This window comes from Zonotrichia leucophrys, chromosome 1, assembly GCF_028769735.1.
Source record: "Zonotrichia leucophrys gambelii isolate GWCS_2022_RI chromosome 1, RI_Zleu_2.0, whole genome shotgun sequence".
Taxonomy (NCBI): Eukaryota; Metazoa; Chordata; class Aves; order Passeriformes; family Passerellidae; genus Zonotrichia; species Zonotrichia leucophrys.
The window spans coordinates 62242332-62256201 of NC_088169.1; the positions used below are offsets into that span (position 1 = coordinate 62242332).

The 13870-nt window shown below is 42.0% G+C and overlaps 1 protein-coding gene across 10 annotated transcripts in view; it reads right to left on the minus strand.

Annotated features, from left to right (window-relative positions):
* Positions 1-450: 450 nt before the first annotated feature.
* LCP1 (lymphocyte cytosolic protein 1) overlaps positions 451-13870 on the minus strand; it is a 50668-nt gene continuing 37248 nt past the window's right edge. For 7 of the 10 annotated variants that reach the window (XM_064714624.1, XM_064714660.1, XM_064714633.1 and 4 more), the window contains 10 exons: positions 11215-11357; positions 9527-9553; positions 9082-9177; positions 8379-8574; positions 7843-7921; positions 7528-7642; positions 6553-6686; positions 5477-5600; positions 3265-3389; positions 451-1888 (listed from right to left, as the gene is read on the minus strand). In XM_064714624.1, the coding sequence (XP_064570694.1) occupies positions 1756-1888; positions 3265-3389; positions 5477-5600; positions 6553-6686; positions 7528-7642; positions 7843-7921; positions 8379-8574; positions 9082-9177; positions 9527-9553; positions 11215-11357 (1172 nt within the window). In that variant the 3' untranslated portion in view covers positions 451-1755. The remainder of the gene's footprint in view (positions 1889-3264; positions 3390-5476; positions 5601-6552; positions 6687-7527; positions 7643-7842; positions 7922-8378; positions 8575-9081; positions 9178-9526; positions 9554-11214; positions 11358-13870) is intronic. The other 3 variants (XM_064714687.1, XM_064714614.1, XM_064714677.1) reach the window with 1 other exon arrangement.

The window sequence follows — 13870 nt, forward strand, 5'->3', positions numbered from 1 at the left end:
CAGACAGAATGGGGTTTAGGATGCTGTATTTTTCTCATCCTGTATTAAATTCTTAAGAGAAACAGGGCAGTCAGATCAGATCAGGATCAGGATCTGGCCATTCCTGCAGAAACAAGGCAGCATATTTGCATTGCAGAATGCTTAAAGAAGCAAAATTTATGAGTACCTGGGCAAAGGAAGAGGATGATGGGCAGTGCACCAAATGGGGAAATCATACTGTATGTCCAGCCAGAACAATGTTCCATCTTTGGCAGTGTCTCAGAGAGGAATTTTCACAAATAGCCTAGGAAAGAATTCTTTCCATTCTCTGCAATCTGTGGTTTCAGTAACAACGCAGAAGACACATTCTCAGTGAGCCCACAGATTATTTTTACCTCTGTCCCCATTTCAGCTCCATGACACACACCAACTAGCACATCCACTACTAAAAGCAAGGACTACACATTTGGCTTTATAGAACATTTTATTTGGAGACACTTCTCATGTCATAGACTACTGGTTCTTTGTTAAGGCAGCTCTGAAGGGCTGGAGGAAAGGTAGGGGTAGAGGGATAGAACTGTGTCAACAGGAGTGCATTAAGGCAAAATTCCCTCCTTCTGCATTTCACCACAGTAAAATCCACATAAAGGCCAGTAAATGTCTCATGCCAAGGAAGAGATTCAGTGCAAATATATCCCACTGACTATCCATAGACAGGGCTAGGACCTCAACTGAGGCAAATTGACAGCGCCTTGTTAGCTGCAAAGCAAAGCTGATTTAGCTCTGTTGAGGATCCCAGCCCAGATTCAGGGGAGCATTTTAGTACGTGTTTCTTATGCTAGCACAGGTATAAATGCTCTCCTGAATCAGAGCCACAGCCCCTTGAGTGCAATTCTGTGAAGTTAACACTTGAATTTTTATTGTCTATATAAATATGTCATTCTGCATCCCTTTGTTCACTTCTCATTGTATTGCTACTGAGTACATTCCCTTAGTTTCTTTAACATGGCTTTCATTACTATCATGCTTTGCAATCCTTTTAAAGTGTATTATGACATAAAAATGAATTATCCTTTGGAGAATATTTGTTGCCAAGGTTCCAGAGTTTGGATGTTCTTGGCGGACCAGGCTGCAGTGTGTTTTTTTTGGTGAGCAGTAATGTAATCTGTGAGTAATGCCATGGATGGCAGAGTCATAACTTGCAGGGAAAAGTACTGCTCAGTTTACATACCAGCAACACGTCACAGACACCAAATACTTATTTTTTTCCACAAGAATTTCCTCAGAGGATCCTACCTCTGCAGAAATAGTCACTACTACTTGCATTGGCTTGAGGAAACTTGTTTTGTTATTCCAGGTGCAAACTGAAGGTAAATATGGCAGAAATGCTACAAAAAGCATGACAATATTTTAGGGCAGAAGCAGAGTATAACATTTCACAGTCCTAAAAGCTGTCTGTCACTGGGTGACCTCCACAGAAAACCCTGGTATCCATTAATGAAAGGATATGCTTAGGCCTCAGTGTCAAAAACTTGTTTAGGAATATGAAATGGTTATAGCTAGCAAAGTGGAAAAATAAGGCAAAGAAATCAAGCAGAAAGTATTTCGTGGATACAAGTGAATACACAACTTCTGCATGGTTCTGCCTGGAACCATGTATAACAATTGTGCCTTAAGAGCATGAGCACCCTGCATATTTATTTGATACAGAGAACAGCATCCAGTTTGAAGGAATTCATAGCACAAACAACAGGCATCAGTGCAAGTCTTTGTCCTTTAAACTTTCTTCATTCCTTTTCCCATAAGGCAAGCAAACACTGTCATGACCATTTTGGGTTTTACTTCGACCAGGTCTTCTGGAAGGGCATAGACTCTTGCTCCGATTTTTCTTGCCATAGAGATTGCATATCTGCATTGCAGAGGTGGGAGAAAAAAAGGAAAAAAATAAAGACAGAAATTAGTGCAGAAGCAATAATTTTTCCCCTGTTAAGTGTTTTACATGATCAATACCACAGTGGGTGTCAGTGATTTACCAAAGTTAAACTTTTCTATAGGAATGTTTTAGACAAGTTCATAAAGAACTACATTTCTAATAAAAGGCAGAGTGCATTCCCTGATAGTTAGAGCACTGATTACCTGCAGGATGGGATCTGCAGGTCCTGGTACAGATATTTAATCTTCCATCACCTAAAAGATTATCCACAAAACCACCCATTGGGACCTTGCTCCCCCCTCAATCTTTGAGACTCAGGCTTTGCACATAAACAAACTTGCAAGGATAGAAGCAGAAGGCTGATGTCAGTGGAAATCAGTGTTGTTGGAAATCAACATCTGGGGACTTATTTCAGTCATACCCAGAAAGTGCAGGTTGACATTCCCATCTACCTGCTCAGAGACACTGGGTGTTCTCCAGCGAGTCTGTCTCTTCTCTCTATGTTTTTAAAAAAGCTAGAAAATCCCAGGTTCTTTCCACTTCAGAGCACATACATTTGTGAAATTTCCCCCAAAATGCAGAGAAACTTTGGGAATGTGGGGGAACAGGGGTGAGAAATGAGGGAAAGAACAGCAGAGGAATGAAGAAATAAAGTACAGAGAAAAGCACACATAGGATTGCAAAAAAAGGAGAACAGATGGTAGGAAATAGAAGGAAAAGAACAGTGGGAAAAGTCTTTACAAAAATAATGGAAGCTCTGATTGCTTTACAGTCATCCTTTTCTCCTTTGTAGTTACTGCATAGAAGAGAAATTAAACTGATTATCAGACCAGCAGGTGATCTGTGTAACTCTCAAAGGAGAGGGACATGCCCTCGGAATTGACTCTCTGCTAGGAAATCATTTGCATTCAGGGAAAAAACATCAATACCCACATCTAGAGAACCAGTTTTTCAGGCATGAATCTTGTCCTGCCCCTTCTCTCTTAAAGATGCCGTTTTTCTACCTGTAGGTGACTAAAGAGCTGTCACTAATCCCTCTTCACTATTGGTTGGTATTGTTCCCTGATATCTGAAAGAATTTTAAATTTAATATGAGAAAATAGGAGCTTGTGAAACCAAGGGATTTCAATCCTTTCTAGGCATTTATGAAGCAGGAACTATAACATTACACACTGTATTTCCATTGATACTCTTTTAACTACCTAACTCCCTGCCTTCATGCTTCTAACTCAGGTTGTATTTCTCACATGAGGTTGTGCCAGGTGAAAAGGACAGCAGAGTCATTTTTAAAGACAGAGTTAGTACAATGTAAGCAGGTAACTCATGCTAAGTGCCACTTGGCAGAAACATACTTAGCATTATTTAGTTTCTCCTCATCATTCAGGTCCTCTGTTTTCAAGAGGTCATACTTGATTGACCCTGGTTGAATGGCATCAATGAGATCCAGGACTGGCATGCTGGTGCTGATTTTGGTATCCTGCATAGACAAAAAATAAAATTAAATGCAAGAACAGGATGACAGAACTCCCACAAAGCCAGAGTCTAGACTCAAGAGCAATGGACAACTCAGTCAAATACCATCTAGATCTTCGCAAAACTGCTTAGAATATTTTTTAATCTAAGGCAGACTAAGGACTCTTTCTAGGATTTTTTGTTTTACCCAAGGGATGAAACATTACAGAATCATTTAGGCTTGAAAAGATTTTTAGGATCAAGTCTACCCTTAATCTAGCACTTCCCAGTCCACCACTAAATTATGTCCCTAAGCACCACATCTACACATTTTTTAAATCTTCCAGTAATGGTGACTTTGTTAAACAGCCTGTTCCAGGGCTTGACAACCCTTTGAGGGAAGAAACTTCCTCTAATATCCAATCTAAACCTTCCCTGGCCGTTTGCAAACTAAAGGCCATTTCCTCTTGTCCTGTCACTTGTTACCTGGGAGAAGAGACTGAGCCCCACCTGGCTACACCCTCCTTTCAGGGAGTTGTAGAGAGTGATAAGGCCTCTCCTGAGCCTCCTTCCCTTGAGGCTGAACACCCCCAGCCCTCTCATCTGCTCCTCATAGGCTCTGGAACATAAATCCTTTCTCAGCTTTGCTGCCTTTCAGACATGCTCCAGCACCTCAGTGAGGTGCACAAGCTACAACTCAGCTTGTAGTGAGGGGCCCAGAACTGGACATAGGATTCAAGGTGTGGCTGAGTACAGGGGCACAATCCCTGCCCTGTCCTGCTGGCCACACTATGGCTGATCCAGGCCAGGATGCCATTGGCCTTCTTGGCCCCCTGGGCACACTCTGGCTCATGTTCAGCCACTGTTGACCAGCACTCTCTGGTCCTTTCTTGCTGGGCAGCTTTCCAACCACTCTTCCCCATGCCTGTAGTACTGCCTGGGGCTGTTGTGATACAAGTGCAGGACCCAACGCTTGGCCTCATTGAACCTCATACAACTGGCCCTGATCCATCAATCCAGCCTGTCCAGATCCCTCTGCAAAGCCTTCCTGCCTTTCAGCAGATCAACATTCCCACCCAGCTTGGTGTCCTCTGCAAACTGACTGAGAATGCACTTGATCTGCTTGTCCAGACCATCCATAAAGATGTTAAACACCCCCAAAACTGAGCCCTGGGGCACCACTGGTGACAGACTGCCAGCTGGATGTAACTCTGTTCAACACTCTCTGGGCCTGGCCATCCAGTTTTTAACCAGCAAACAGTGCAACCGTCCAAGCTATGTGCAGCCAGTTTATCTCAGAGAATGTTGTGGCAAACACTGTCAAAGGCTTCACTAAAATCCAGATAGACAACATCCACAGCCCTTCCCTCACTCAAGAAGCAGGTCACCTTGTCATAGAATACAATGTCATTAATTAATAAAGCAAAAGATGGGGTGCAGGGCTAGTGCATTTGCTTCCTGTGGGGAGATGATGCTGATAGACATCTACTGTTGGGAGGGGTGAGAGGGACCAGCTGTGTATTCCTGAACTCATTACATGAAGTTTGATGGATCTGTTCCTGCCTGGTACAAACTGCTGATTTATATCCATGGAGTGTTCCCTAGCTTGGGAAGTGTCATAGATACTGTGCGGTTAGCGGAATTGGAATTTCTAGAAAATTGTTCATCTCTGTGTTTGTGTGGTACCTTGCAAAATAGGGCAAGGTACCCCCGGACGGTACTACCAGGTTATAAATATATTGCTGTTGTTCATTTTAATACTGCCATTTGTAATTGCTGTTGATTCATAACCAACTACACAGCAGTTGTTTCTTAATTCCAGTCATCATTCCTGTCTCCATCCTTTGATTTCCCAAGCCAAACTGGAATTCAAGGTGTTTCCTGTAGTGTTCATATCATATTTCTATTACTTTTTCACAATAAAGTCCCTTGAATAAAACCTATGTATTTGAACAAGCTTTTAAAAGGGAATGAAAAAATAATCAAGCTATGCAGTGAATTATATCATAATGTAGAGTGTGTGTGTATAGGCATACACACATCTACATACCATACACACATGCACTCTGAATAAGATTCCTGAGCAGAGATTTCTGAAAAAAAATCCTGTACCTTGAAACTGGAGATGGTTGAATTCTTCCCAGCTGCAGTGAGTGTTTCATTGACCCAGCTGACAATGATTTCATCATTGACCTTCTCTCCACCACCAATGTCTTCAAGGATATTCAGGGTGTACCTTAAGAGGGAAGCCAGGATATTTGCTCAAAGTCTGCTGTTACCTCAGAACTCTCCTGTATGTACACAGCTTGTCTGGGATCATCCCAATGATCTGATATTCTTCTGCCTCACACACACTCACAGTGCATATGATTTATAACACAATTATTAATCTAACAAGTTTAATTCATCTCCAATTCGTTAATCACTGTTTGGGGAATGTAAAAAGTTTTGGTTACTTAAAATTCCTGGAATTTCTCTCAATGTAACTCATTGTAAATTACTCATCCACATAGTGCTTAAAAATAATCACTGATTGTAGAGATAGAAGGAAATCCTTCTGCTCACCTAAGACTGACCTTCTGCATGAAAAACACACCTGGAGTATTTTGCTTATATATCAGCATACACCTTGGAAAGATATCCCAAACTGATGGTAAGTAATCACCTCATCCCTATTTCAACTACCTTACTGATAAAACTCTACCTTTCTCTATAGTCTGAATTCGGTTTGTATTCAGTTCCTAACTACAGGGGCTCTTGACTTTCAGTTATGGCACTCTTAAACACAGCAACATGCACACACAGAGAATTACATTAAAATGGGGAGAGGTACTGAGTTATACCCATTCAGGAAGCAGCTTGCAAAACTGCTGCATCAATTCCTTGTTTCTGGGACACTGTGCCTGTTCCCTGATACAGAGACCTTTTAACTTCTTTTCCTCTCTTCTATGCAATAAACATTTCTTGTTGCTATGCAGATAGTGACAATATTAATCTTCTGCATGAGCTAACTGTATGGCCTTGCCCACAAGATGTGTGCTCTGATCACATCCTTAAGAAGGAGTGAGCAGAAGGTCACTGTGCCCTGGCACTGAAGTGCAAACAGAGGAGTGAGAAGGCTGTAGCCAGTGAGAGCATCAGGAAACTACTGCAATGCAAACTGAGCACACCAAGATGCTCTGACCTACCTTCTCATCAGCTGCCAGATTAAGGCCAGTGTGAGCGTACGGTTTCCTTCATTCAGATCTTGCCCAGCAATGCCGACAAGGGAGAATTTGGCTTGATTCTTTCCCAGTTCCACTGCATAGTTGCAGTTTTCAAGCTGTTAATGGCAGGGTCAAAAACATAGAAGAAAAAAAAGAAATAAGGAAGACAAGACACTATGACTTTAAATTCTTTGGATCACTCAGCCCAGATCCTCCTGGGCAAAAAGGAACATTGGGGCTCTGTGATAAAACAGCTGATTGACTACCAACAGGCAGATCCACCCCAAAAATACCATTCTGAACATTTAACATAGAAGAAAATGCTATACTTCATTATTAAGGCCTGAAAAGCAAATTAGCCTGGAAAATAAAAGCATATGGCTCATGGGTAGCTCCAGCATCGTGGCATTGCACTGAGACAAAGGATTAGTGTCCCAGCCAATATTTTAGATTGGTTGATCACTCTGGCCTAACTGGATGCAATTACTCATCCAGATAGTTGGGAGAAACCTTTGCATTTAGCAGCAACTGTGTGATTGGTTCTTGATGCATCTGATCAAGAATGCTTATCATCACTGTCTTCATTTGAAGTGGAGGGCAGTGATCCAGACAGCTGCAATTAAGCTGGTGCCATGCATCTCACGGTCCAGATGCATTACAATCAGTGCCTAAAGCAGTAGCAAAAGGGATCTGCAAATACAGTTTCTAAATACTGATACAAAAGTTGTCAAGTCTTTTTACATAACAAATATTTTTTACCTGTCAACAGAGCGAGTGAGTCTAATGTAGATTTCTTTTTCAGAATGAAAAATTATCCACTGACTAAGCACAAAAATCATTTAAGGTGCTGTCCTTGGGACTGTAGAGCAACATGAATACCCACACTGCCGTTTGAAATTATTCAGACATTCACTGAGGATAAGGCATCACTACTGGAGATATTCTAGCTTTTTGTACCTTCTTCATGTTGCCACCCAGTTTAGGATATGGTGGTTTGTTCACCCTGTTCCAGTCTACTGGCACTTTGATCTTTTCATAGAGTTGGAAGATAACCAAGGCATCTGACAGGTCACTGAAAACAACAAAAAAGGTACATTATTGTCCAAAAAACGGAGGAAAGAAACATAATTCAACTATTAGCAGAGGTAAACTTAGTTCCCTGGGAAACACAAAGCAGCATATATTCTTATAGGGCCCAGAAGTTTTTATATTCTTGCAATCAAATTATTGGCTGTATCTATCATCTGAAGGAAGTGTAATACCTCATCTTACCTGTACAAGTGATTTACTCGTGGATTAACACCGAGGGAGTTCATCCAGTTCCTAAATGTCCTTTCTTCCCTTGTCTCACCTGAAACAACAGACACATCAATCAAAGGCCTGCAGAACACCACACTTCAGTAATGTAAGTGTTTTGAGAGGAAACCCAAACTGAATTTACAGCCCACTGTGTTGGCATCTTATCACAGGGGTTCCATACTGTTGTCTCCTTATCACAAAAGTTTCATACCTTCTTGGTGTTTCTTGTGGGCAGCTCCTCAGAGCACCGACTCCCAATTCCCTTCTCAACCAGCCACCTCACTCTTTTATAGCACTCTTCTTCTCATTGGTTACAGCTGTGGCCTGTTAAAGTCAACCCTGCTCCTAATCTTTGATAACTGCCCAGCTGCAACTCCTTAGGGGTAAGATTTCTTTCTACACTATCCTTATTTTTTTATCTTCTATCCCCCTACAGCACTGAACCATGAACAGAAGGAGATGCAAGGGAAATATCACAGTGCACCATGAGATATTTGCGTTTTCCTGACCTTCAATGGAGCCCCAGTCGATGTCTTGGTTCTCTGGCTTATGCAGGGCAGGGTATTTGTTGAACAGGTTGGCGATGAAGGCCAGGTTGAGCTTGGGGTTGCCGCGAACGACGTCGGTGGCGGTGACGAACTGGCGGCAGCCGAGGCGCTCGGCCTGCTGCAGCATGCACTCGGCTCGCTGCACGTCGTCCTTCTCCTGCCCAGCACAAACGGGATGTCAGCCTCATCTCCCCAGCACTGCACCCACCCCATCTCGGTCTCCTTGCGGGCATCTAGCTGCTAAAGCAGCTCCTTGATGGAATTACAGCTATTCCCGTTCCCACTTTTACTGATGGCAAGTCTGTGTTTTCAAATGGGCTTTGCCCACGATTCAGCCACCTCACCATATTGCTTTTACAGCCATATTCCATATAAATGTGATGGACAGATAAATGTATTTAAATACACTTGTTACATGCTGGTAGTTCATCAGTATGATTAAATGGTTGCTGAAGTTTCAGAGTTACTAGCTAACAAAAATCCAAACAAATAATTCTTAATTCTTCTTTAATTCTTTGGAAGCTTTGATTTCTGATTTACAAGCATGTTGCAATGCAAGAAAGAATTTGCTGGTTCTGACATCCCAGCGCAGCTGTGTGTTGGCCAGGAATGCAAGTAATGGACAGAAAATATTGGCATTTACTCCAAACTTATCTCATCTTACCCTTAATCCTGACATGTCAATAGTAATAGCTGGAATGCCTTCTTCATCTCCCTTGGGGGCAACTTGGTTCAGCAAATGGTAATAAGCTCTTGAGTCCTGTGACAGACAGAGAAATTAAAGGGAAGAAAAATTACATCTAAAGCTCAGCCCTTTGCTTGCCAGTGCTCCCCTGAACAATGTGCCTGCATGCTTCATTTTTATTACATCGATCATTGGGCTACATAATTAAATTAATTAAGCTGGAAGCACTTAGCAATTCCTACTTTATGCTGTGTTTGCCAAATCTATTTCTCCCCTTCTCCAGCACAATATATATTTGCTGGAGAATGCCCAACACACGAGACAAGAATGCTGTATGTGGAACTTACAGAAAGGGCAGCAACAACAAAATGATATCAGAATTCACTTAATCTGAAGGTAAAATTAGAGGTAAGAAAATGCATACCTTTATAATGCTGTAGAAGTCAGGCTGCTGAGCATTTAATAAAAGAAAATGCAGAAGGAGAAAGCAGATGTTTAAAGTAGATTTCAAAGCAAGGCTGGAACAGTTGTGGAAGAGAAAGCATAGTTTTCAAGGACAAAAGTTAACACTGACAACAATACCAGCATTTTTCAGGCAAAAGGGCAAGAACAAGACAAGGGTTTATCATGTTGTGTCTTTAATCTTTTGTGAAATACAACGCTGCTTCCATATGTGAAAAATATTAACTCACTTCAAAAAGAGCTCAAAGAACTGAAAATGAAGCTACATTTTAATGTCTAGGGACTTGACTAACTAACCCAACTGATGCTCTTCAAAATATTAAGCAGACTACTACTGATAGTCAATATCAATAATGGAATTATTTTAAATATTTTACATCTGTATTACTATGTACTGTATCTAGGAAGTGTTTATTTACAACAGAAGTGAGGTGGGGAGACAGACTTAGTTAGAGAATGCCTGTAAACACTGAAATTTTGTAAATGTGTGCCTTCTTTTCCAACTGTAAACACTAGAATTGTGATTTAGCTTTCAGCTGTAGATAAGATTTAACCAGCTGAACCATAGTCTTTTTGGCCAGCACACAGAAAGATGGGAAAGACTCCATTCCCTTCCCTTTTCATGGATATTCTCCAGTCACCTCCACCCAGTCAACTAAAAATCTGTTACAATAAAAACTGTACTATCAGATGTGACTCTCTACCCCTCCTGTTGCCTTCCCTGGTGGGTTTTTTCTGTATTTCAATTAAATGCTTGTGCTTATGTTTCAGTCCCTAGTGAAGCCTATGACCAGGTACCATGGGAGCTGAATTTTTCCCAAGCCATTCTGCGAGCAGAGAAGTCAGGTGAGGTTGGTGTGCTGGCCAGCCCCTGGCTTTCTTGTAAGCCAGCTCAGATACCCTCCCTTATACACCCTCTACAGATCTGGAATGCTGTCTGGGACTCACACTGGGTTTTAGGATCTGAAATTCATCAGTGGGCACCACTGAGGCTCAGCTACATCTGTCTGGGAACAACAAAGGTCCTACAGAGAAAGCCGCTGAAATCTGCACCCAACAAGCTCAAGAGGTCCTGAGTATATGAAATAATGATGCCAGACTACAGACCCAGCCTTGCACGAGTCTCCCTGTCTAGCTATAGTCCCAGTGAATTGAAACTCACAGAAAACTGCATTCTGGGCTATAGCAAATGTTGGGACAGAGGAGCACATAGCCTAGGTGAAGGAAAGATCAAGTGAGGAAAGATCAAGGGGAATTGGAAATGCTCAATCATCTTTCTCTACGTGTTTGAATAAGGTCCAGGCTTTTCCAAACAAAAGTCAGGTCAAGAGTAATTTAGGGAGATTTGGAAAGGAGCTCAGCAATAGAGGCAAGGAACTGAAAATACAGTGTCTAATGCCCTGTCCAGAGCCAGCAGCCATTCCTTTCCCAGGCATCTGGTGTGCAGGAGCTGGCAGTGATAACTGGGAGGTCAGGAGAAAGAGAAGGAATACTACTAAGTGCAAAGGCAAACCCCAGTGAAGGCATTTTATGTACCCAGCTCCATGTGTTCAGCTGCTTGGAGTGTTTCAGTGCACAGCCCCTGTCTGGAGGGCAGGAATTTGGGTGTAGAGCTGCTGTTTTGCTTTTGTTGGTCAGTATTTCTCATACCTTGATGTCTGAGCTGAAGTTGTTGACTTTGTTGCATCCTGCATTTTCCAGATGATAGTTTGCCCATCTCAACAGCAGGTCCTCTGGAGACAATTTCATCAGATCCTCCAGGCTCTCTCCTTCTCTCAGAAGAGCAATCAAGGCTAAGCAGGAAAAAAAAAAATAAAAATAATGATGTGAATACTTGTGGAAGAAAATGTATAACTGTTTTCTCTCTTTCATGTTTTCCTGCCCTAGTTTGTAAAATGTGAGTTGTCAAAATGTTGCTAAAATTCAAGCTGGGTTAGCATGACAGAGGATGTAAACAGAAAAAGGGTCTCACCAATAGAGTCCAAGGTTGCAATTTGTGTATCTAGTAGTGGATCATATTCAAGTGGAAGACAATTTCAGTGTGGTCTAAGAACTGCCCATGAGTATAAAGGTCTTATCAACCCTCCCTGCAATGAGCAGGGACAACTTCAACTAAACCAGTTTGTTCAGAGTCCCATTTGACATGACTTTGAATGTTTCCAGGAATGGGGCATCTACCACCTCTCTGGGCAACCTCTGCCAGTGTTTCACCACCTTCACTGCAAAAAATTCCTTCCTCATATCCAGTCTAAATCTACCCTCTTTTGCTTAAAACCATTACCCCTTTTGCTATTGCAACAGGTCCCACTGAAAATTATGTAATAATCTTTCTCATAAGCCCCTTCAAGCATTGAAGGCTGTGATAAGATCTCCCTGGAACCTTCTCTTCTACAGGCTGAACAATCTCAGCTCCCTCAGCCCACCTTCTTAGGAGTGCCCAGCACCCTGAGCCTTTCTGTGACCTTCCTCTGGACCCACTCCAACAGGTCCAAGTCTTTCCTGTGCTGAGCAGTGCAGAGCTGGATGCAGTGATGCTGAGCACAGGGGTAAGCTTGGAATGAAAATATGAACACAGGCTTTTTGCAGCTTAGATGGAAGAAATCTCAGTGGCCTTCACACTGAAACTGGATTCACACAGGCATTCTGGAACACTTGCACATGACCTCATGGGCTTGTGGGCCAGCAGGGCTAATTCATCTGTCAATTCAGGAGATAGCTCTATTTACACAGACAAATTGATATTATGTTCACAAGAGGAGGAACAGGCAGGATGGGAGGATTGACCCTTGAAACTTGGACCATGAAAGGCTTTAGAATGAGTTTTGAAAATAACTAACAAGGAAACTAACTATTAATGTGGTTAAAAAAGGAGAATGTGTTACATTGCTCTGATTTTCTTCCAGAATCTTTTGTCAGACCTTGAAAGAATTATGGGTTGGCTACATAAAGGAAACAGTGGAGACAGACCATAACTAGAGATAATTACACAGATAATTTGATATAGGGTGCAATGGGGTTAAACTGGACCAGAGGGGGATAATAGAAGCATTTGAAAATAGACAGAGGATTTTATGAAGTGTTTTTGTCAGTGTTGACACTGCCAAAAGGCTGGAAGAAGGATTCTTGTGGAGTTGACTGTGGATTGATTTTTGGATTAATGTTTTCTCCTTTTTTTTTGCATCAATTATCTTGGCACGAATACTTTCAACATGCTAAAAATGTGAAGATGATAGTCAATAGGTGGCATAGTCAATACAGAGGATGATCAGGAAACCAGACAGAAGGAACTAGATGACAGTAATAAAAATGGAATGCAATTTAATAGTGCCATGTTCAAAGATCTTCTCTGGGGAATTAATATGAATAACTGCTATTAGCTAAAAGCTTATATGAACGAAGGATGAGAACCTGAGTGGATTAGATGTCTTCTAAGCTACTCTGAGCCACCACTTGATACAACATGGGGAAAATCCAATGAGATATTAAGTGCATCCCAGGTAATTCCCATAGAGGTTGGGATGTATTACTGCCGTGATATAATGTGCTCATGACAGTTCATTGGAAATACAGGGTCTCATGTTCAAGAAAGGGGAGTTCTACCTGAAACAGCTGCAGAAAAGGGCTATGAGGGAAAGAGAGAACCTGAAAAAAATCAGAATTTTCTTGGCTTGTCTAGCCTTAGATGAAGTCTTAGATGAGAAGTGAAGGAGAAAATACCAGAAAGGGAAAAAATAGCAAATAAGCAGGGCAAGGCTACCTACAAAGGAATGGGAACTGGCGGCTCTGGCAATGAAAGGGACAGAAATGTGGAAGGGGTGAGGCAATGAAGGTAATACCTGCACAGAAACTGGAGGAAAGAAGTGTCACTGTTGGGTGAGGGACTGTCCAGAGGCATGGGGAACAAAGCAGCAAGATGAGGTGCTTTGTGGGCTGCAAGTACACCCGCAGCCTTCGTGATGAAGCTACTTCATGGAGAATTTTGGCATTGGTGAGACACACCTGGAATGCTGGGTCCAGTTTCTGGCTCCCCAGTATAAAAGAGACATTGACAAACTGAAGCCAGTTTAGTGGAAGGACACAAAAATGTTTGGATGGAAGTTTGTGATATAAGGGAAGAGGATGAGAAAACTGGGACTATTTAGCCTGGAAAAAGGTTTGAGAGGGGAGCAAGTATTGTCTTCAACTATTATAGAGAGGCCAGATCTGCATTTTTCCAGTATGCACAGGAAAAGGATGAGGAGCTGTGGACACAAGGTGCCAGAAGGGAAATTCCAACTAGATTCTAACTAGGAAAAAAAAAAAATCA